Source organism: Artemia sp. Qi Xiang Cuo, chromosome 14 (assembly GCF_049724085.1).
Source record: "Artemia sp. Qi Xiang Cuo chromosome 14, ASM4972408v1, whole genome shotgun sequence".
NCBI lineage: Eukaryota > Metazoa > Arthropoda > Branchiopoda > Anostraca > Artemiidae > Artemia > Artemia sp. Qi Xiang Cuo.
Window position 1 is genome coordinate 41,518,830 of NC_142807.1, and position 24,687 is coordinate 41,543,516.

The 24,687-nt window shown below is 34.7% G+C and overlaps 1 protein-coding gene across 1 annotated transcript in view; it reads right to left on the reverse strand.

Annotated features, from left to right (window-relative positions):
- LOC148944479 (carboxypeptidase M-like) overlaps positions 1 to 17,089 on the reverse strand; it is a 52,785-nt gene extending 35,696 nt beyond the window's left edge. Inside the window, exons 1-3 of the mRNA XM_089100128.1 lie at positions 16,892 to 17,089; positions 14,298 to 14,474; positions 11,960 to 12,078 (exon numbers count right to left, since the gene is read on the reverse strand). Coding sequence (XP_088956254.1) covers positions 11,960 to 12,022 — 63 coding nt within the window. The 5' untranslated portion in view covers positions 12,023 to 12,078; positions 14,298 to 14,474; positions 16,892 to 17,089. The remainder of the gene's footprint in view (positions 1 to 11,959; positions 12,079 to 14,297; positions 14,475 to 16,891) is intronic.
- Positions 17,090 to 24,687: the final 7,598 nt, after the last annotated feature.

A 24,687-nucleotide genomic window follows, 5' to 3' on the forward strand; every position in this document is an offset into this window, starting at 1 on the left:
ACGAAACTGTAAAAAACGGTACTTTAGTAGCTAGTACGTATTTTCATCGTATTTTAAATATTTTCGTTGGAAAACACACTGAAAAGCCATATTAAGAGCTATATTAGGAATAACAGGTTTGGTTAGGTTACCCTCGATATTTAAATCCTCCACCCCCCCCTCCCCCAAACCACAACATATATATATAAACAATAAAAAAAAAAAAACACGGAACTTTAGTAGCTAGTACATACTTACATCATATTTTAAATATTTTCGTTTGAAAACACACTGAAAAGCCATACTAAGAGCTATATTTGTGAGATTAGGTTAGGCTAGATCTAGGAATAACAGGTTAGGTTAGGTTACCCTCGCTCTTGAAATCCACCCAACCCTCCTCAACTCAAACTCAAATTTTCCAGAGGATTTTAAAATCCTTCACTGAAAAGCCATATTAAGAGCTATATTTGTGAGGTTAGGTTAGGTTAGGTTAGGTTAGGTTAGGTTAGGTCTATAAATAGCAGGTTAGGTTAGGTTAGATTAGATTAAGTGGCCGATCCCCACCCCAGGGGCCACAGGCCGCAGGCGGCACAGTCGGGGTATCCATCCCCAGGATAGGTGAGGGTAAGTGTTCTTAACTTAACCCAGGTTAGGTGACCTAACCTAACTAGGGTTTGCAGGTTAGGTTTGGTTTGGTTCGGTTAAGTGGCCGGCCACTTAACCGAACCTAACCTAACCTAACCTGCTAACCCTAGTTAGGTTAGGTAACCTAACCTGGGTTAAGTTAAGACCACTTAACCTAACCTATCCTGGGGATGGATACCCCGACTGTGCCGCCTTCGGCCTGTGGCCCCGGGGGTGGGGATCGGCCACCTAAGCTAAACTAACCTAACCTAACCTGCTATTTATAGACCTAACCTAACCTAATCTAACCTAACCTAACCTAACCTCACAAATATAGCTCTTAATATGGCTTTTCAGTGAAGGATTTTAAAATCCTCTGGAAAATTTGACTTTGAGTTGAGGAGGTTTGGGTTGATTTCAAGAGCGAGGGTAACCTAACCTAACCTGTTATTCCTAGATCTAGCCTAACCTAACCTCACAAATATAGCTTTTATTTTGGATTTTCAGTGTGTTTTCCAACTAAAATATTTAAAACATGTTGCAAATTTTTAATATCTAATCAAGGTGCGTTTTTGTTTGTTTTTGTGTTTTTATATATATATATGGTTTGGGTTTTGGGAGGGGGGTGTGGAGGTTTAAACGGTAGAGGGGAAAAAATCCAACAATATTAAAAAAAATAAATATCTTACTATGTATTTTAAGTGTGTTTTCCAAATAAAATAAAACAAATAATATTAAAATACTTACTAGCTACTAAAGTTCCGTTTTTTACAGTTTCGTTAAGCAGGTTTTCCAACGAAAATATTTAAATACGATGAAAATTCGTTCCTAGAAATTTTGAGTTTGGGGGGAAGGGGAGATTTTAAAATCCTCTGTAAAATGTGAGTTTGGGGGAAGGGGGTGGTGGGGATTTCGAGAGCGAGGGTTGAGGCGGGTGGCAGCCCCACTCCTATAGACTTTTCTGTCTAGTCTTGCATATCAAAGTTAAAAACCATAGTTTTCACGCCCCCTCGCGTCATTTAAGTTGTAATAGCTCTGATTTGGGGCATATTTCAAAATATCTTTTATCAATTTTTCTTCTTTTTCTTTCTGATTACACAAGAAGTGTGAAATCCCCGAGTTGATCAATCTTTGTTAGTTTTACAGAAATTCTCACCCTCATTGATGTTTTCCTATGTCCAAAAGAAAATCGAACGTAGCAATTAATTAATCTGCTTTGAAGATGTCTCGTTTGACATAATTAGTCTATGCAATGTAAGAAGTATTGTTTTGAAACCATTCTCCGCGAGTGAAAAGTGGCAACTCTAGTGAGTGTTAATTGATATATAGAAAGGTAATTATTGTTCTAAAATCAACAGTTTGCACAATTTCGTAAATAAATAACCGTTAGGTAAGTATATTTAAGAGCTTTGAAAAGCTTTAAAAGTCAGTATATGTTGAAATAGAGGACAAGATAGAAAATAATGGAAGGTTCTTCAAATGCAAATCCGGCAATGTTTGATGTGAGTCCAATAATATGTCTTTTCAGTTTGTTTTTCAACGAAAATAATCAAAATATGATGAAAATGCATACCCAAGGTTCTAACAAAAACTCTAAAATTTGGTAAATTGTAAAATGTTGTCTAAATGTAATTTTTTCCTGAAATTGAAACCTCTTAGTTTAACTCAGGTATTGAACCTTTGCTAGATATAATGGTTCGAAAATAAACTATTCCCGTAATACAGAAAATTTAAGTTTGAACAATTATTCGCTATTATTTCATCATATCTTTGGTTTAGTCTGGTAACTCTTTACTTTTACACGAAAAGTGTCCTCTTGTGGTAAAAAGTTTTTTATCACTCTAATAAGTTTATTGCTAAACATAAGTTTACGTTTGAACAATTATTCGTTATTATTTCATCATATCTTTGATTTAGTAGCTCTTTACTTTTAGTTGAAAAGTTTCCTCTTGTGGGAAAGAGTTTTTCAGGTATTGAAGCTTTGGTAGATATAATGGTTCGAAAATAAACTATTCCCATAATACAGAAAATTTAAGTTTGAACAATTATTCGCTGTTATTTCATCATATCTTTGGTTTAATCTGCTAGCTCTTTACTTTTACGCGAAAAGTGTCCTCTTGTGGGAAAAAGTTTTTTATCACTCTAATCTTTAATTTTAGTTGAAAAGTGTCCTCTTGTGGGAAAGAGTTTTTCATGTATTGAAGCTTTGGTAGATATAATGGTTCGAAAATAAACTATTCCCGTAATACAGAAAATTTAAGTTTGAACAATTATTCGCTATTATTTCATCATATCTTTGGTTTAGTCTGCTAGCTCTTTACTTTTACGCGAAAAGTGTCCTCTTGCGGGAAAAAGTTTTTTATCACTCTAATAAGTTTATTGCTAAACATAAGTTTACGTTTGAACAATTATTCGTTATTATTTCATCATATCTTTGATTTAGTAGCTCTTTACTTTTAGTTGAAAAGTGCCCTCTTGTGGGAAAGAGTTTTTCAGGTATTGAAGCTTTGGTAGATATAATGGTTCGAAAATAAACTATTCCCGTAATACAGAAAATTTAAGTTTGAATAATTATTCGATATTATTTCATCATATCTTTGGTTTAGTCTGGTAGCTCTTTACTTTTACTCGAAAGTGTCCTCTTGTGGGAAAAAGTTTTTTATCACTCTAATAAGTTTACGTTTGATCAATTATTCTTTATTATGTCATCATTTCTGTGTTTTTGTTTCTCTTTACTTTTAGTTGAAAAGTGTCCTCTTGTGGGAAAGAGTTTTTCAGGTATTGAACCCTTGGTAGATATAATGGTTCGAAAATAAACTATTCCCGTAATACAGAAAATTTAAGTTTGAACAATTATTCGTTATTATTTCATCATATCTTTGATTTAGTAGCTCTTTACTTTTAATTGAAAAGTGACCTCTTGTGGGAAAGAGTTTTTCAGGTATTGAAGCTTTGGTAGATATAATGGTTCGAAAATAAACTATTCCCGTAATACAGAAAATTAAAGTTTGAACAATTATTCACTATTATTTCATCATATCTTTGGTTTAGTCTGGTAGCTCTTTACTTTTACTCGAAAAGTGTCCTCTTGCGGGAAAAAATTTTTTATCACTCTAATAAGTTTACTGCTATACATAAGTTTACGTTTGAACAATTATTCGTTATTATTTCATCATATCTTTGATTAAGTAGCTCTTTACTTTTAGTAGAAAAGTGTCCTCTTGTGGGAAAGAGTTTTTCAGGTATTGAAGCTTTGGTAGATATAATGGTTCGAAAATAAACTATTCCCGTAATACATAAAATTTAAGTTTGAACAATTATTCTCTATTATTTCATCATATCTTTTGTTTAGTCTGCGAGCTCTTTACTTGTACGCGAAAAGTGTCCTCTTGCGGGAAAAAGTTTTTTATCACTCTAATAAGTTTATTGCTAAACATAAGTTTACTTTGAACAATTATTCGTTATTATTTCATCATATCTTTGATTTAGTAGCTCTTTACTTTTAGTTGAAAAGTGTCCTCTTGTGGGAAAGAGTTTTTCAGGTATTTAAGCTTTGGTAGATATAATTGTTAGAAAATAAACTATTCCCGTAATACATAAAATTTAAGTTTTAACAATTATTCGATATTATTTCATCATATCTTTGGTTTAGTCTGGTAGCTCTTTACTTTTATTCGAAAGTGTCCTCTTGTGAGAAAAAGTTTTTTATCACTCTAATAAGTTTACTGCTAAACATAAGTTTACGTTTGAACAATTATTCGTTATTATTTCATCATATCTTTGATTTAGTAGCTCTTTACTTTTAGTTGAAAAGTGTCCTCTGGTGGGAAAGAGTTTTTCAGGTCTTGAAGCTTTGGTAGATATAATTGTTCGAAAATAAACTATTCCCGTAATACAGAAAATTTAAGTTTGAACAATTATTCTCTATTATTTCATCATATCTTTGGTTTATTCTGGTAGATCTTTACTTTTACTCGAAAAGTGTCATCTTGTGGGAAAAAGTTTTTGTCACTTTAACTAGTATGGCATTGGACATAAGTTTACGTTTGAACAATTATTTAACTTTATTTCTGCTCATCTTTGATTTAATGTAGTAGCTCTTTACTTTTCTTTGAAAAACTTATTTTGTGGAAAGTTTTTTAATTAATAAAACATTTCGTGGTAACGAAGTGTAAGTAAGGAGCGATCCAGCTCAATGGTATCCGAAACTCTAGAAAACGGAATTTTGATAGCAATAGATACATCAATGAATCAGCTGCTCTCTTTGATTTAATGACGTAGCTCTTTACTTTTCATTGAAAAACATAGTTCTTGGAAAGGTTTTTTTCCTGGTTTTATCACAGACATTAAATCTCATACAGGCTTCTATCAATGACATTAAATCTCGCTCCGTATGTAAAAAATAATAAAAAAAAAACCCACATCTGGCTAATTGATGAATTTTAGACATACAAAATTATAGATAAAATGAAAAATAATAAGTAACCCTGTTTATTACGTTTATAGAACACCCCTCAGTATATTCATGAAGACTATAGCTTTCCACAGAGCTTTTGACCATAGTGTTCTCAACCTTTTTAGGATGTATGGAGCGAGTGGAAGCTCACAGAAAGTGAGGAGGAGAATCTTCTAGCTACATGTGCAGAGAACGAGAGCATCGAGATTACACCTGAGGAGGAGGAGGTCCTTCTTAGTACTAGTAGAGCCTTCGAAGGTACCGATGATGATATAATGGAAGTTCATTATACTGAAGATGGACTTTCATATACGTCAGAAGATCTGGTACGGCGGGGGCCTTCAGGTCGTCTTTACATAGAAGACGATGAGCGGTTGGCCCCTAGTTTGTCTACAATGAGAGTACGCGACGGTTTATTTGAGGACATGCCCCCATTAATCGATATAATGGTCAATGATGAAGAAGATGAGGTTCAATTACTTGAATCGGAGGTTGAGTGTATACCACCTCCTCTGGTGAATATAGTGTTAGTAGAAAATAATGCTGATGATGATGATGTTCAAGTAATTGAGCCTGACATCATATATTTAAAGAGTATTATAAATATTGATTTAACGAATAAATAAAGGATTAGAATAATGATTTCATTTAAATAGCATGGACAAAAAATTAAATATTGATTTCTTAAGAAAAAAGATTACGCAGCTAACTTCTACGAAATTTTTTTTTATCTTTGATAGAAAACTTGGCTGTGGACTGAGAACACTCTAAGGGATGATCTAATCAATCTGAACTATTCATGTACAGAAGTCTCTGCTGGTATTCTTACTCTATGCATATCGAGTATGAGAAAATTAAAATAGCAGAAACAAATTTATTGTATGATTATGGTATAAAACTTATCAAGCATATCAAAATGGGATTTATCGTAAAATGGTATATGAGAACACTTCCACCATGGTTTCCGTTGTTTAAAATCCTTTTCGTAGAATGACCTCTTATGATGTCTCTTGAAGGGCCACTTTTTCTCTTCTCTTGGAGCATAATCATCATAATAATCCGAGTTATATCTTGCACTATACACATTTTTCTTTGGGTTTTCACTTCTGTCTTTTACGTTATAGAAAAAGCCCTCTTTTACCAGTCTCTTCTTTTGATCTTCCTTTTCTATCATATCAATCCTTCTTTTATCTGAGCTTACTTGCAATCGGTCTAAATTTCTCTCCATGTCACATATAATTTTTTCTTCTCGTTTCCTCCAGATTCTTCTCATCTGTCTCTGCCTCTATGCTGTCTAAACATTCAGTAGGTTAGGTTAGGTTAGGTTAAGGCCCGGGTGACCTTTGGGGACCGGGGTGGGCCTTTGGGAGCTCGGAGGACCTTTGGGGGGCCCGGGGATGGCCTTTGGAGGTCTGGGTGGGCCTTTGGGGGCACCGGTGGCCCTTTGGGAGCTTGGGGGACCTTTGAGTACCGGGGGCTTCCTTCGGGGTTGGGTAGGAGGATTGGAACCCTTTGGGTTGGGTTAGAGGACCTCACAACACTGTTCAAATGAAACTTGTGTATTATAACGACCACACTCAAAACCTCTTCTAAAATCTCTTCCAAAATCTTCTCTTAAAATGTCTCTATCTGTTTCGCCGAAATAATTCCATAACCTGTCTAAAACAGTTTCGCCCAAATAATCCCTAAACGTAAATTCAGCGTATTCGTTTGTTATTGGCATCTCTGCACTAACGCATTTCAAATTAATAAGAAACCTTTTCGCGCGCTAAAACAATTCATCGCTAAGATGTTTCTTGGAGAAGTGTTTCCATGGTCTTTGGTTATTAATATCTTTTGGAGTTCGACCAGTAGAACTGTTCCCGAGGCAATGACATTAATGACTTGGATCTATTCCTGGAGCAGTACCTGTCAGACATTATTAAACTTTGCCTGGAAACAATTTGATTAATGACTGACAGCAAAGTGAGAAAAATACTGTTTTTCCATTCTCACTGACAAAAACCATAAAACATACATAAATTGCTGTTGACATCCATGAAAGTGAGAAAGTTTCTGTTTTTCCATTCTCACTGAAAACAACCATAAATGTGACAAAATTCCTGTTTTTCCAAGTGACAAAATTACTTTTTTTCCATTCTCACTGAGAAAACCATTTAACAGACATGAATTGCTGTTGACATACTTAAATGTGTCAATGTCCATGTTTTTCAAATTCTCACTGACAAAAACCATTAAAAATCAATGATTTGATGTTGACATCCGAGAAAAACATCAAATAAATCGAACAACACACATATCCATCCATGAAAACAACCATAAATGTGACAAAATTCATGGTTTTTCAAGTGACAAAGTTCCTGTTTTTCAAATTCTCACTGACAAAAACCATAAACCACGTGGTTCTATGCCCATATATGGTGTACTCGTGGGAGTATAAGATAGCTCTCTACTCTGAGGTCTGAGAACACGCTGTCGAGATTTCTGAAAAACACTTTGCCCGATCTCTCTGATACCGTTTTTAAACAAAATTACGTTGTGCCTTATCAACGAAAAACTAAAATCCTGCGTTTATTTTTGGGATTTAACGTTTAAAATTTGTACATTAACGAGTTGAAGAAAATATACTTATTTTACTTATTTAACTTGTATGTCTAGACTGTAAATTAAAAAAAAAGAAGAAAAAAAATACCCAGGTTAAATTCTTTGAACGTAATTGTTTTTCATACTATTTTCTTTCACTGCCAGATATGAAGTCTAATTTGAGAGGTGTCAGAAACATCATTTCAAAACTATCACTTTAATAGCCTCTAAATGAAGCATATGCTAATTTGCAGCTCTCTCAACAAGTTTATAAGTCTCTCTAATAACATATTCTAAACACAATTAAACTTAAAATCACGCATTGATTGGGTATGTAGAAAAGAAGAAAAAAGAATATACTTGGAAAAACCTGCTTGAAATACATGCATTAGAAGTACCTTTTATTTAAACTAAATTGATGCAGTGTCTAAAACAGAAAATTTATGACTGGATTAAAACTGTCAGAATTTTAGGATTGATAAAATTTTTTAAAAACGAGAAGGGAAACCAACGTATGGGAGATGTTTAATAGACCAATCAAATTTACCCATAATTCTGCTAATTTTAGCGCTGTTACTTTATTAATAAAAAAAAAACTTTTTTTTAATTCTAATGAATTTACTGAAAAAATGTGCATTGTCAATTTAATATATATATGCTAATATTTATTTCTTGAAATCTTAATCAGTTTGTGATTTTTTATAGTTATAAAAATGAAAAATTTAAAAGATTTTTTTTGAGAAAAGTACAAATTGTATTCTGGCTTTTAGAAAGCATATGGGTTTAGAGCCCTAGTCATATTAATTTCTACTTTTTTGGAGTCTGACTGTTATTTATTTTAATTTCTGTTTGTTTTGGGTTTCATTTATTTATTGATACTGATTTGTGGTAGTTGTAAGCTTGGTAGATTATTTGATTCTATTTTTGTTCATTTTTGGTTTAATGGAGTTTTTTACTTTTTTTTGAAAGATTCATTCTGTGGAAAAAGTTTTTTTTAACTAATTTCTGTTCGTTTTATATTGACATAGTTTTTTTCAGGGAAAAAGACTGAGCCTCTTCTAAAGTTAAACAACCTCCCTTCGATAAAACCCTTAAATACCCCCTGGGCATAACTTAAAAACCTTGCCCCTAATCTCTGGGGTTTGTTTCAACCCCTAAAGCCTTGTTATACGATTTTTAGACTATTTTGAATAGAATGGCTATCTCCAAATTTCTATTAGATACATTTCGAGACAATACGACGTGTGTGTGGAGGGGGTATAGCTGCTCTCCGGTCACTTTTACTCTTAAAAAGAGCACTACAGCGTCTAATTACCAATCCAATGAGCTCCCTCCGAAGTTTATATTACCATGGTGACTGTAAAAACTTTATATGCCCCCAGGGCATAATTTACAACCCTTGCCCAGAGGGCTGGGGGATTTGTTATCCTCAGACATAATTTCCAAAACTTTCTAATACGTTGAACAAAATGGCTATCTCAAATTTTGAGTGGAAGTGTTTTGGGAAAAGATGGGCGTGGGGCGAGGGGGGCATTCGCCCTCTGATCACTATTGACATAATAACAAGGCCCTAGTCCTCTAAATGTCAAAACGAATGAGCCGGATTTTTAGCTTCTCCGACAAAACTGTCTCTATTAACATTATACGCTCCCAGTGCATAACTTATGACACTGGTCCTGAGGGACCGGGAGGGAGGGGTGTCTTCCACGAAGACATAATTTCCAGAACCTTCAACTACGTTCAAGAAAATGGTTATATTAAGATGTTGATCACAAGAGTTTGAGGAAATGATGGGCGTGGAAGGGGGGACGGGCATTCGCCCTCCGATTGCTTTTGACAAATTTTAAAAACTTTGATTGAATGTGTTGGGTGCACTGGTGGGCGTGAGAGGGGCGATAGTTGTTCGCCCATCAGTTTCGACTATTAAAAATGGCACTAGCCCTTTCAATTTCCAATCGAATGAGTCCTTTTTGAAGTTTCCACGACAACAATTTCTATAAAAACCTTATATCTCCCCACGGCAGAACTTACCACCCTCACCCTGAGGGTTGTTGCGGGGTTGTCATCCTCACAGACCTAATGTCCAGAATTTTCAACGACGTTGAAAAAATAACTCTCTCTAAATTTTGGAGTGGAGGTGTTTGGAGAAATGGTGGGTGTGAGAGGGGGGTTGGTTGCCCTCCAATTACTTTCTACTCTTAAAATTTAAAAACCCCCAGGGAATAACATAAAACACCAGCCCTGTGGAATCTGTGGGGGTTCTCATCCTCTACGACATAATTTCAAGACAAATAAACACCTTTTAAAAAACGGTCTCTCTCGAAATACGGAGGGGTTGGTTTGGTGGCCTGATGGGTGTGCGAGGGGGGTTAGGTGCCCTCCAATCACTGTCGCCTAGACACAAGGGCATTACCCCTGACAAAGTCAAATAAGAGGTTACCTTGTTGACGTGTCTATGACAACAGTATCTATAAAGACATTTTATACCCCCAGGGCATAACTTACACCCCGGGCCCTAAGGGCGGTGGGGGGAGTGTCGTCTTCAATTACCGACTTTAAATAACTTTGGATTACGCTTAACAAAACTGCTGTCTCAAAATTTCGACTGGATGTGTTTGGGGACATAGTGGATGTGAAAGGGGGGTTAGTTACACTCCAATCACTTTCGACTATTAAAAAGGGCACTATCCCGTTGAATTTCCAATCAAATTAGCCGATTTCAAAGTTTCTACGACAATGCTTTCTATAAAAACCTTATATGCCCCCAGGGCATAACTTACAGTGCGGGCCTTAAGGGCTGTGTCCTCCTCAGAGACATATTTTCCAGATCTGGCAACTATTTTGAACAAAATGGCTCTCAAAATTTTGATTGGATGTGTTTGAGGAAAGGCTGGGCGTGGAAGGGGTGTTACATGCCTTCCATTCACTGTCGGATTTAACAAAGAGCACAGGCCCTTCCAATTTCCAATCGACTGATCCCTTTTCGAACGTAAAATTTTGTATTTTATGGGGGGAAGGGGGGATGGGAATAGTTATTTTTCTTAAGTTTGTTTTTAATGGTAAGCACCCTGGTATGGGTGAAATTTAGGAGTCATGGGAGACGGATGAACCTCGTTGTCTTCCTCCGTATTCCCTGGCCTGAGGCCCCCCTCTCCTATAGAAACGTAATAAGATATATTAACCTTCTTAAATAAGGCACTACACTAGAAAGTTCCATTAATGTTTGTTTTAGAAACTTGTATGGTTTTACAAAAAAATTAAGTATTTTGTAACATCTATGTGACTAGATTCCAGCCTTTTTCTTCTTTTCAATATCACTATGGCATTGAAAGTAAATGACACATTATACCATGTTCAAAGTCCCGAGGGGCAGGGACAGGATAGACTGTTCTGTTCAATAGCTTCGAACTTTTGCTCATTCTCAGTTTTATCACTCTTAGGTGTATATAAAAACTTAACCTTTGAAGATAATTTTAAAACAGATAGTTTTAGAGTTTAATCGTGGATAGATAGTCTCTTGAGGTTGGGATCAAATGGTAAATCCCTCAGAAAATAACATACTGATTATACCACATGTCAAAGGTCAATGAATTATGAGATTTTCAGGACAATTTTCAAAGAATCTTCCAGGTCTTAGAAGTAAGGAAGGGGCTGGAATGGGCTATTGAAAACACCTCATCGGGCCCTAATTAGGGTTACAGACCTATTCTTGTAAGTTACGTGACTTTTCCACAACTTGGAAGCTATTGAGCAGCCCAAGCCGATGCTTTTCTTCTTCCCCCAGTTCGTCCTAGGGCGAGGGTCATCTTTTTTCCAAGAGACTGTAATGGGACTGCTACTATTGGTAGGGGGGAGGCAGTGGCGGATCCAGGGGGCATCCCCCTAGAGTCGTCTGAAGAAGTCTAATTTACTTAATTATCTAGATTTTGCGTTAATTAAACTAGCTCCTAACGAAAATTTATCGTAAAAACCCATTTCCCCCCCCCAAATTTTTTTTTTTCATAAAACCCTTGTTGTCACCCCCATCCAAAACTCAGGGATCACCCCCGGAGGGGGGGGGGGGTATGCCCAAAACTTAATGATTTCTCTTTAAGTTTTTACAGAGGGTGTTATAAATTTAGGAAAATATTACTCTGTGAATCTGTGTGAACTGATTTCCATTTTCAAAATATCTATCTTTATAGACTGGGAAAAAATAATTTAGTTCCTCTGACCTACTACACAGTATACACAAAATTGAAATACAGAACAAAAAAAAAGCTTATAATCCGGTTTGGTATATATAAATTTGAGAAGGTTAATGCTTAAAAGAATTACTAGTCTGTGATCCTCCCAATGCCCAGGTAGCTCAGCAGCTAGTGGGTATTTGCAGCAGCTCATTTCTATCGTGATTTCCAGACAGCCTCCCCATATGTAATTGTAGTCTTGAGCACCACCTGTCATAAAAATGTAGTTATCATTTATATATACAAAGCCACGTTCTCTACGCCAGAGACGGTTTTAGTGGGGGACAGAGTAATAATTGATTATAATCGGTTTGCAATCATTAACTGGTTCAAATAAAACTTAAACAAGTTCCGACAGAAACAATTATATAAATTTGTATTGAAAGAACAAAAAAAAAAAAACGTACACGGGCTATTTTAACCACCCAAATATCTTTCATTTTAGTGTTTACATGTGTCATACTTATAAATCTAGTGGGAGCTAATGCCGTGTATTTACTTTGTATTATAGGTCGGCACCAGAGTTAAGTTCAATAGGACCAATTGAAAATCGGAACAAAAAAAATTCGAGAAAAACTTTGTATTGGGGTGCTAATTATAAGATTATGGGGCCAACAATGGCGCTAACGTCATTAGTCGCGGTAATTATCGTTAAATATAGACAGTTACCTGCGTGGGTAGTTATAATTAGCTATATAAAATACCTGTTTAGTGGTAGTTTGCGCATAATTTAAAAATTTTAAATCTAAAATTTATTTTCTTGTTAACATGAATGGTTTATGGGGACTAGCTAGAAGATTATTGAATAATCGTACGAATACTTGTGGTTTTATTACTCTCGAGTGAAGGCAGCAAGTAATTAAAATACACTTTTTGTGTATACGAATAGCAAAAAAGAATAGAAAATAATTTTTAAATTTTACAAAAATAAAAAAATAATGCTTTAAAAAAACGACAAGTAAATAAGATAAGTGATGGAGCATATTAAAATTTTTAACGAGGAATTAGTTTAAACATAGAATACCTAATGAACAAAATCGTAACACTTTCTTCTGAGATAGGTTTCCTTAAGGAAACTGATATTTAAGTTTCCTTAAGGAAACTGATATTCCATCGGCCTGGTCTACATTATCCCACTAATTCTGCCTTTGAGAATAGCTTAACAAACCATTTCTCCAATTACCTCAGAGATAGATATCCCATTTGAACTGTAGGTGTAACAGCAACGATATGTCAATTACTGAGAGTCGTAGTAACAGCTTTCCTTAACGAGTAGGAAGGATTTCAGACCATAAGATACAACTTGCTTTCTAGCAGCGGTGTAGCCAGAATCCCAATCCGGGAAGAGACCAACTCATTTTAAGGGGTTGTGGGTTTAACTATGGAAAATGTCTTACTAATATTATTATATTATCCAGCAGTGTACTTTTAAATACTTTCTCAGGTTTTCGTGATGAAGGCTCTAGAACTCTCAAATGCCCCCGGGTAAGTTCCCACCTCCCATCCCATGCTTTCATGAAACGGTGCTCCTGAAGAATGAAAAAAAGTTTCAGGGGTAACCAAGAATCATCAGTACTTCATTTTATATTAAAATGATCCTACTTGATGATGTTGCTGGTTTAATAAAATGATTAGGGCCACATTTATATTGCTAAAGACCCAACTAGTTTTTCACTTGGAAAATTTTATTAAATACGTAATTTATCTGGTCTTATTGAATTGAACTTATCAAGTATTTTGCAGTAGGTTGCATCAAGACATGGCTAATTGTAGATAGAGAAAAGCCAAAACAGATAGTCCAAGTAATTGAGAGGCAAATGTTTAAAGGGCTGCGGCACTGGTAAATGGCGGGAGTAAGCACGAGTCTCATATTGGACACATACTTGTTTGTTAGCATTTTGAAAGGCACCTTGCTGTTGCTGTGGTAAAAATTAGGTAAATGTGGTAGGAAAAGCATAGTCTCTATTTGCATAGAGTTGCAGCAACAATTGGTGTTGCTGTGGTAAAAAGTGGTAAGTGGTAGCAAAACTATAGTTTCTATTTGCTCAGAGTTACAGCAAAAATTTGCTGTTGCTGTGGTAAAATGTGGTAAATGTGGTAGCAAAAGTGCATTTTCTATTTGCATAGAGTTACAGCAACAATTGGTGTGGCTGTGGTAAAATGTGGTAACAAAAGGATAATTTCTATTTGCACAGAGTAGCAGCAAGTATTTGGTGTGCAAATCTCTAGGTTTGTAAAATTTCCTCCGTAGTTTCCTATATCTTATATAGTTTTTTTATTTATTTGTAATTTTGGTCAAAATTTTCAAAAAAATCATAAAAATTAAAAGAAATAAGGATTAAATAATCAAAAAGACAAAATTAAAAAAAAAAAATTTTAAACGTTTAATAAAATACTAATAATCCTAAAAATAAATAATCGAACTTTACCAACTAAAGGATACCAAGCAGCTCCATTAACAGTTCCATTTGGGACTGCAGCTGCTCCAGGCTTGCAAGGGAGCCATTGGTGCCTTGTTGGATGCGCAGAGGCCTAAGAGGAAGCCAAATATTTGAATACGTCTGTATCAGGAGTCAACGAAGGTGACATAATATATGGCTGCGTTACTGGAAAGTTATAAAACACAAAAATTCTCTTTAAAGCAGAAAAATAGAACAAGAAACTTAATTGTGCTGTCTTTTTTTGAATTGATTTATTCTATAAAGTTTGACTTTGATTATTCTGAAAATATCATGTTAATAATTTGCCACATTATATAAAAAATTCCCGGTTCTCCCTCATATGGGATTTTAGACCCGGATCTTGGCCAGGTACGGATCGAAGGGTGAGGGACACACCTCCCCGAGCTAAAAAACTACCAAAGAGTTTGTACAGAGACTTTTTGAATATCATTTTCATTATTGATAACCAGAGGCGTCGTTTTGGGGAGGGGGGGGTAGTGGCAGGGTCCTCCCAAAAAATTGAAAAAATTATTAAATAGTAAATTCCCCGTGGCTATCCCGAGTCTCTCCAAAAAGAAAAAATATTGATATATACTGCCTCCCCCCAATAAAAATGCTGGAGATTCGCCCCTGTTGATAACCCTGTCAAAAATATAAAGCAAAAAATTATTATTCCAATAATAATTGGTTGCATTCAAAATTCAACATCCTTTGCCTTTCAAGTACCCCCTTCCCCTCTCATCACGAAAAAAACTAACTCTAGATCCATATACGACTGAGTTTTCGAACCTTTGAATAGGGTTTCATGCATACATTGTATTTCTCAAAAACATGTTGTTAACTTCAAGTGCATACATAAGATTATTCAAAGTTCAGTTTAGATACCAGATTAGATCTTAAGATATGATTCTCTAACAATACTCCCAGGCAAATAAGGTGGGAAGATGAACATACTAATTAAATATTAAGTTAAAAAATTAAACATAAAGAAACAAGAAAGAAAAGTGGATACATCAAAGCACTTAAAAACATTATAAAAATAAAAAGAATATTGAACTTAAAAGTACCAAATTTTACAAAAAAAAACTTACCACCATAACAACCATTTGAAAACATTTATTTTATGAGAAATAAAATCTAACATTTATTTTAGATGATAAATAAAACCAAGCTTATAAGTCCTTGTAATAAATTTTTAACAAAAACTTCAACAAAAAAAAAAATATCTTATTTTTCTTTAATTAACTAAAACTAAAATAAATATATATTCTTAATTATTTTAAAAAATTTAGTTAATGAATGGGGGGGCCACGGCCGTACCCAGAGGGTGGGGGGGTTAGGGGAGATTGAACCCTCCCCCAAAATGTTTGTTTGACTCCAAAAACGTAACAAAAATGGATATAAACAGCGTAGTTGATTTCCAGATAGAAATTATATTTTTGACGAGGACACTCCCCCTCAAAAAGAGTAAAAAAATAAAGGTTGACAAGGATGCATATTTAGGTTTCATGAATAAACAACAAATCAGATGGCAGTAGTTAAATCAGCCCATATATTAAAAGTGAAAAAGTGTGTGTCTCAGGAAGGAGACATGCTAGATCCCAGAGAGACATTTTTAGATAACTAATTTTAGGGCTAAAGTTTTATTTTTGACAACTCTCCCTGCCCTCTCTTACAGTCCCATATATAACTCTATTATTTATAAATAACTTACCTACAATGGAAATAGCACCACAAGGCTCATTTTTCAATGGCCATATTCAACAAAAAGTTGTTACCTTGAAAATGCACCCCAATTATGGACATATACTTACAGCATTAGTAAGTTGATTGGGTAAAATTCTAGACAAGCTACTTTTTCCTTATCATAGAAAAATTTGCCTGCTTGAAAGGTAAGTAAATACCCAGGCTTTAATTGTAAAAATACAATTACTGTTATCAGAATAGAGTTTAAGGCCACAATATTTTTTTTCAAATCTAAGAAGTGTATTTGCAGATTTTCGAAACCTAATAAATTGGGACTAAGCGAAGTTGTGAAGCTGAAGGCTTGTACTTCATTTAAGAAGATCTATTTTACAAAGCTTCACTTTTATAATTATAAAGCAAGATTTTTAAAGGGCATCAAAAATCAGTGCCCTCTAGAAGGAAGGGTGTGGAGGCATGTATTTCAAAATACCTTCCCAGCACCTATCACAGTCTGTAGATCCATCCCTGAAAGTTTCATTTTCCTAACCTATCCACTGTTCAATAAAATTAAAAATAAACAGTTTGTAGTTTTACAAGTTCTTTCTGCTGTTTCATTTGTTGTATAAATGGTTTTTCTGGTATTTACTAAAGATATTCAATGAATAATGACAGAAGGAAACATGACAATCTGATTAATATAACTGTGCTGAACATTTTAAAGTAAGAATTTCACTGTTGCTGTTGTTGTTCTTTTATCTTCATTGTCTATAAATTTTAAGGCTATATATGGAGCCATCAGGGAGAGGGAGTGATTTTTTATAACCACACCATTAAAGATGCATAAAAGTATATCATTAGCCACAAATAGATTATTAAGTGATTGTAAATAAACTTACCCTTATAATAAGAAATTGATTCTTAATTTTGACGTAATATTCATTTCTGTTGTGAAAACTTTTGATCATTCTAGCCAGTCATTCCATCAACTCAGTATAGTAATTCTGCTAATAGAAGCCTACTACCCAGCAGTGTTTTATTCAATTTCTTAATATAACTGGATTTACTTTAACTTAATACATTAGTGTTGTAAGGAAAATCTACAGCATAAGTTTAAAGCTTTCTGTATAAAAAAAAACTGAAATTTAGCAATTTCAGAGCTAGAAAGAAGTATTAATTTCTCAAGAATTAAAGCCAAACTTCGAGCTAAATATGAAAACTTTTGATTTTTCTCTCATAATAACAGGTTTGCCTACTCTATTTTTTGTTGTTTCTAGTTTTTTCTCCCGGTATTGCAGGCGCCTTCCGGTTCTTTCAAATTAGTATCTTTAAGCTCAATACAGAGCTGAAAAGTCTCTCCTGCGTCCTTTTTGAAACTAAAAGTACTTGTTGTATAAAACTAGAAATTACATGTAAGCTCTTCCAATAGCACTAAAATTTAAACAATCATGATCAGTCTAATAATCAAATTTTTTACTGTGCATTTTTCTGAACTATGTCGCACTCAATTTTCTTCCTCAGATTATCAGTGTATTGAAAATTAAAAGAGCCACGAGTTCTCTTGATCATTGTAGTCGGTCAATCCATCAACTCAGTTTAGTAATTTTGCTAATAGAAGCCTACTACCCAGCAATATTTGATTCAATTTCATAATTGAACTGAATACACTTTCACTGAATCCATCAGGTTTGTCAGGCAATCGTATAGCATAAACTGGGAATCTAGAAATATCAACTAATCTAGAAACACTTTCTATCTTTTCTCTGAATGGACTAAGAACTTCTAGTTGTTGATTTATTTGCATTGCTCCATCTTCTTTCTTAAAGTTGACTTGGTCAATAATGGCACCATTCTCATCACTGTGGGTAATTTTTCGACTCCCAAAAGTTTCATATATCCATGAAGAAGAACACGATTTATCTAGACTAAGCTTATCAGATAAAATTTCTGGACAAGAAAACTGACATTTAGCAATTTCAGGAATAAAAGGAAGCGCTAATGACTCCAAAATAAAAGTTAAACTTCGAACTAAATATGAAAACTGTTGATCTTCTTCTGTTAAAAACAGGTTTGCCTGCTCCAATGTTGTTGTTTTTAGTTTTGTCTTCTAGTCTTGCAGAAATGTCTTCAAATCAGTATCTGTAAGCTCAATACAGAGCTGAAAAATCTTTAATGTGTCATCTTTGAAGCTAAAATAGTTGGTTTTATAAAACCAGAATTCATCGATAAGCTCATCCAATAGCATTACAATTTCACCAATGATTACCATTTTAATAAACACATTTTTAATTTCGGGGTTTTCTGAACTCACATCACACTTAAGTTCCTTCATTAAATTGTCAATACATTGAAGATTACAACAGCCAGGTGAAAAACTACTTGAAATTGTGGGATATCTTATTGAGTGGTAATTGAAGTGAAAGTAATGAAATTCGGATCCAGCCTTCACAATATTAAGGTTGATGTCGTCCATGCTCAAGGGCTCATAATCTTTTACAACTTCTGCAAGGTTAAATTTCTTTTTATGAATATTATTTTCTGGAATAGATGGTACTAATTTTTCAAAGTCACTTTGAATTTTAGCAAGCACAGGATCGCTTTGAATATAAAAAACAGTGACACTGGAGATGGCCCTGCTTAATGCCTCTACAATGTCAAATTTTTTATATCTGTTTTTGGACAAAAAGTCGAGAGAAACACCTCCTCCTTCAAACATACCTCTCATCTCTGGACAACATATGATCACATGTTTGAATTCAAGTCCTCGAAGTGGAAAATGACAGTTGAATGCTGTTTCCGAGGGAATTTTTTTTTGGGTTTCACATTCATAAGCAAAACTTACTGGAAAATCATAGTTTGCTGATTTTTTCCATTTCCTTGCGAACCTGAAAAAAAAATGTGCAATTTCGAATTTGAACAAAAATAACATAGGGTAACGTCCGGTATGATTCGAACCCAAGAGAAGTGGCCGGAGGTTCAAAAATTTTAACTTTTCGGTACTAAAAATTGAAAACGTGTCCTTTCATATCAAGGACCGTTTGGTAATGCACAAACCCACCTATTCAGTGGTCTCCAGTTGCAAGAAAACATTAACCTCAATGAAGAAAATATTTATGACCACATGTCTGAAAACATACTTTAGCGGAGTGATGTCGGAGAAAAAAGGTAAGTTATAAAAGTCTCTTGTTTAAGTAATTTGTTGTCTTTTCGAAGTTTTTCTTTTTGGATACGCCTAATTGATTGGTGCTCAATGTAAGTTAGTGAAAATGGTCACATAAAAGGAGCTAGAATTGCAGAAAATCTTGATTTTCTGGAAAAGGTTCGAATGGTCCACTATTGTTCAAATTTTTTTTGCTCACGGATCCATAATTTTAGCAGTCATTGGAAGTATTAGCTCGAAATTTTAATGAAAGAACGCGATCAATTTAAAATTTTCAGGCAAGTAGCAGTTACAAGTTCTCTTCGAGAGAAGTGGGCCCTGTTCGAAAAGTTTTGGACGGTTCGAAGCGACAGAATTCGAACTTTTTATCGCCGTCTCGAACCGTTACCGACAGGTTCGAAGAAGGTTCAAAATAATACCGAACGATTTTACTTCAAAGAATAGCATTCCGGAAGGTTTCGAAATTTATGAAGGGTTTCTTTTTAAATTTGCTACATTGTTTTCTCTCTTTATGCTTGTGCTGAAACTCATTTTTCACAATTTTCCTACCCTCAGCAGAAAATAAGTGTTGTTAAGACTGTAGTGAAGAAATAAATAAAGAAAAAATAGGAAAAGGAAAAAATAAGACAGCTATATCATCTAATCTGTTTATCACAACCTGAATAGAATAAGTTTCACGAGAACTCTTGCTACTCCATTTAAATTTTTATTTATGATTTCTCCAGGGACTAGGGCATAGGAACAGTCAAATATCATTTAAATTATCAATATGAAAGTACCTTTATAATAAAAAACGAGCATTTAGGGTATCAGCGTGAAAGGACATCTATGATACAAAATTAGTGGTAATGAAATAACTAAAAGAATGAAGTGTGTCCAAATTCAATGTATGTAATGATGTAACATAAATTTAAGTAAGACAAAAAAGTGAAATTAGATTGTGATTTTGCTAATGATTGCATAGGATTTAAGACAATGGAAGTTTTGGTATCAATTTTGTTTTTAGTATGATAGTTATGCATGATTATTCATTTGTCCATTGCCAATAGTTCAAAGAAAAAATATGAAAAATATGAACGGAATTGTTAGAGCGCATTTTTGCGTCACTGGCCCAGTCACTGAAGAGGTCACTAGATATTCTTGTGGGACACCAGTGAGCTCAGTGGATGTTTTGCGTTGCTGAGTTGTTGTGTGATGTCACCAGTGAGCTTTTCAGTCACTGGGCTTCAAGAGCTCCAGTCACGGAAATCGATGAAAAGACGCGTAAAGTTAAGCAGTCGCTGGCCCAGTGACTGATTTACATAGTAACAGCTATTAACACAGTGGCGCAAAAATATACTCTTAGCTTTTCTTGCTTTTTTCTTCTTTAAATTATAGTCAACCCTCAACTAATATAACATAAAAATTGAATTCGGACCCACTCAAGAATTGCAAACCGTTTGACTGACTTATCGTGTTTGAGCTAACATATAATTGAAACAACAAAAAATATTTGAACTAAACAACTTAAAACCATTGAAGGCTTCTCAACCACATGGCAGTTAAATGTCGGTCTCTGTCTTCTTCGTTGCCATGTATTCCGTACCGAGGATCACTGGGTGATCTTCGCTTATCAGTGATAAGAAAAAGAATATAAAAATTGCTCACACACAGATAGAGACAAAAACGTTTACATTTTTCACTGCACAGAAAGATTCTTGCATCCAATAGTTGCCGCGCACAGAGTTAATATAAGAATCTTAACTGACAGAAAAAGGATATCGATGCATTTCTACATTGACAGTTTTCCTTCCGGTTTTTTGTCTGAAAAATTTCTTTTTTGTAAAATAGTGCTACTTAGCAAAAAAAAGTGTCACTTTTGCTAAAAAAAGTGTCCTAGTAGTGTCAGGTGTCCTGAAAAGTGCCATTTAAAAAAGTGTCAAAAGTGACACTAAAGTGTCACCTGTGGCAACCCTGGTGGTTCTTTTACCCGGTGCGAAAGCATTTTTGTTCTCAACATGTTATAGATTGACAAGACAAATGTGAGAACTGCTCGAATATGCATTTTCAAAATAGGTTCGAATCATACCGGAAGTTATCTTAGGGTAAAAGACGTCTTTTCGGAAAGAACCACCTTTTTTCCGCATTCCGGGAAAACAGAGACGGGTTTTCGGGCCGCCCCTATTTTACTACTGCATGACGCTATGCAAGTGAAGTAACAACATCCCCGCCTTTTATCCGCCTTCTTGGTGATCATGAGGGAAAATTTGTAAAAAAAAATAATTTATGCTATTCAAGATAATTGGAAATTAAAAAAAAAAATATGGATAAGTGGAAATGCAAATAAATATTGATGTTTAGTTACAGCCCGTCATTACACAAACAAGGTTAAGCGTGTATCCGTTTTTTGGTGATTTATAAATTCGACAGTGTTTTAAAAGAAACCAACAATTGTAAACAAAAAGGAATTTTCTTCTTATGAACTAAATACAGAATTACGGTACTTTTGCGCCACAAACCAGTGTAATAACATGGGATAACACGCACAAGAATAACACGGACAAATTTTACTACTCTCCTCCCAACCCAAACAATTAATTTTTATCAGAAAGTTATGTTTTAATCTATAGTATTTTTTTTTTTAAGTGTTTTAACTGAAAGTAAGGAGTGACATTATAACTTAAAATGAACAGAAATTAGTCCGTATATGAAAGGGGTCGTCCCCTCCCTAACACCTCTCTCTTTACGCTAAATTTCGACTCTGTGTAGCAACTCTACTTTCTAAAACAATAAAAACTTAAGCGTAAGGAGCAAGGAGTTGAGGAGGGGACAGTTCCTGTCGTATCCGGAATAATTTCTGTTCGTTTTAATGTTGTTCCTTACTTTCAGTAAAAAAAACTCGTTTTTTTTAAATTAATAAATTTCTGAAGTTTTTCAACTAATGCAGGCTCGAATTAGGCTTACCGTACATGAAAATTCAAACAAAGTTTGCATATTAATTTTGGCAGATTTATTTCGTATATAAAGCCCTCTTCCTTAATGTCATGCTCTTTACGCTAAAGCTGTTAGCACCTTTAAAAAAGCTTCCTATTGTAATTAAACCGCCCCCGTGTTTCAATTTTAGTAAATAGTCGAACTTTAACATAAAGGGCAAGGTATTGCGGAGGGGCAATCCTTTATATATAGAATAATTTCTGTTTGTTTTTCAAATAATACTGGTGGATCTGGCTGACCCTCTATGAAATAGACCCCTCCCCCTCTATGTAAATTGCTTGCAGACGATTCAGCATAAAAAATTCTCCTTTGTATTTTTTCATTTGAATAAGACTTTAATCTCTAATCGGTTTCTCAATCCCTCCAGAAAAGCACCCGTCCGTGAAAATTATTTACCAGAAAAAAAAATACAAAATCCTGGGTCTGGCCGTGGCCCCAGGTTAACATGTCCCTTCTAATATTCCCACTCCATACCTTTCCCGCCCCATTGAACATTCCAATAATATAACTTTCTCCCTATACCACCCCCCCCCTAAAAGAATGCCGGCTAAACCCTTCCTATATCAAAAAAAAAAACATAAAAAAAAATACGAATTTTATAACTTACAGGCATCTCCCCGTGCACGGGTGGGGGGGGGGTCATTTTAAAGCTAAAGACAAAGTTGCTTTAAATTTCAACTATACTGAACAAAATGGTTATCTAAACAATTTTATAAGATAACTTCAGGAGAAAATAAGCGTGGGAGGGGGCCAGTTGCTCTCCAATCTTTTTGGTTACTTAAAAAGGGCACTAGAACTTTTAATATATGTTCGAATGATCCCTCTCCGGATATTCTAGGACCACTTAGTCGATACGTTCACTCCTGGGACAACAAATAAACACGCCTCCATGATCTTTTTTCTGGCAAAAAATACAAAATTCCACATTTTGCATTTTGCATTTTAGGGTTCTTTGATATGTTGAATCTGAGGGTGTAATTTTCATTAAGATTCTATGACTTTTAAGGGTCTTCCACCCTTTTTTGAAAATAAGGCAAAACTTCTCAGACTCCTAGCCTTTGATGGTTAAAACTGAATTTAATTAAACTTATTTATTTGAAATCAGCATAAAAATTGATTTTTTTTATATATCTCAAAATTCAATTTTTAGAGTTTCGGTTAGTATTGAGCTGGCTAGCTCCTTACTGTGTTTGTCACCACAAACTGTTTGATAAGACTGGTTGTATAGGTCATATCTAAATTGTATACATTTGTCACCAATAAAATGTTAGGTTGGATCTCCAAGTTTTTTCTTGAACGTTATTTGTCATTTTAGAATTAACATAAAAAATATATTAATGATAGAAAGACCATTTCCAGGAAGTAGGATAAGGGGATTGAACCCCCCCCCCAAAAAAAAATGGTTCTCCGGCACACAAAGATGTATTAAACATAAATAAATACAGTTTTGATGTTTTTACTGTGGTCTTTTTGCACCCCCCCCCCAATAGAATCCTAGATACAGCCTTGAATGGTAGTAAAACTAAAATAAACAAACTCGAGTTTTTTTTTTATATACACGTGGATAAGAACCAGGTTTCGGTTCTTATCTGATTACTGTAGCACTAAAGTGTGTATCCACAGATTAAAATTAATTATATAGTTAAATGAATTTTCTTCATTTTGTTCGTGAACTAATTATATATGTTGTGGTTTGGAATGGAAAATTTACCCGTTGTGGATGAGTTTATTTGGTACTTATGCATTATAAATAAACCGGCGCTATAGACTGTACAAGGAAACCAGACATGGAAACCCGTCAAACGGGTATTTCCTATCTAAATTGATAGCAAAGCGTGATTTCTCATTGCGTTTAGCATATTAAATGTCAATATGAATTGAAGTTATCAAGTATGTTACAGGTTGCATCAAGACATAGCTAATTGTAGACAGAGAAAAGCCAAGACAGAGAGTCCAAGTAATTGAGAGGCAAATGTTTAAATGGCAGGGGCACGGGTAGATGGCGGGAGTATGCATGACTCTTTATTGAACACATACTTCTTTGTTAGTTTTTGGAAAGGCATGCCTGCCTAGAGTCTCAGGCATGTTGACCAAGAATTTGATTTCAATAATTTGGACCATATATCGATATCGAAACCTAAATATCAAACAGTTTGTGGTAACAAACTGTAAGTAATTTGTTTTTTTTTTCTACTTTCCAGGGGTGATCATATCAACCCAGCGGTCATAGAATATCGCGAGAGGGCTCATTGAACAGAAATTAAAAGTTATAGTGCCCTTTTTAAGTGACCTAAAAAATTGGAGGGCGACTATTAGGCCCCCTCCCCCACCCCTTTTTCCGAAAATCAGCGAAATTATAAACTGGGGGAATTTGCCAGAATTCTTATACAAAAATATTTTTATGTCTTGCTTTCTCTTTTCCGTCTCAATTTTACACGCGGATGGTTAAGAGTAATTGTCCAAGGTAAATTTTCAACGGAATTAAATTGTATAGAGGGTATTTCCGTGGAGGAGGAGGGGAGGGGGGTTCTCCGTGAAGGTAGGGCTAGATTTCCTGGCATT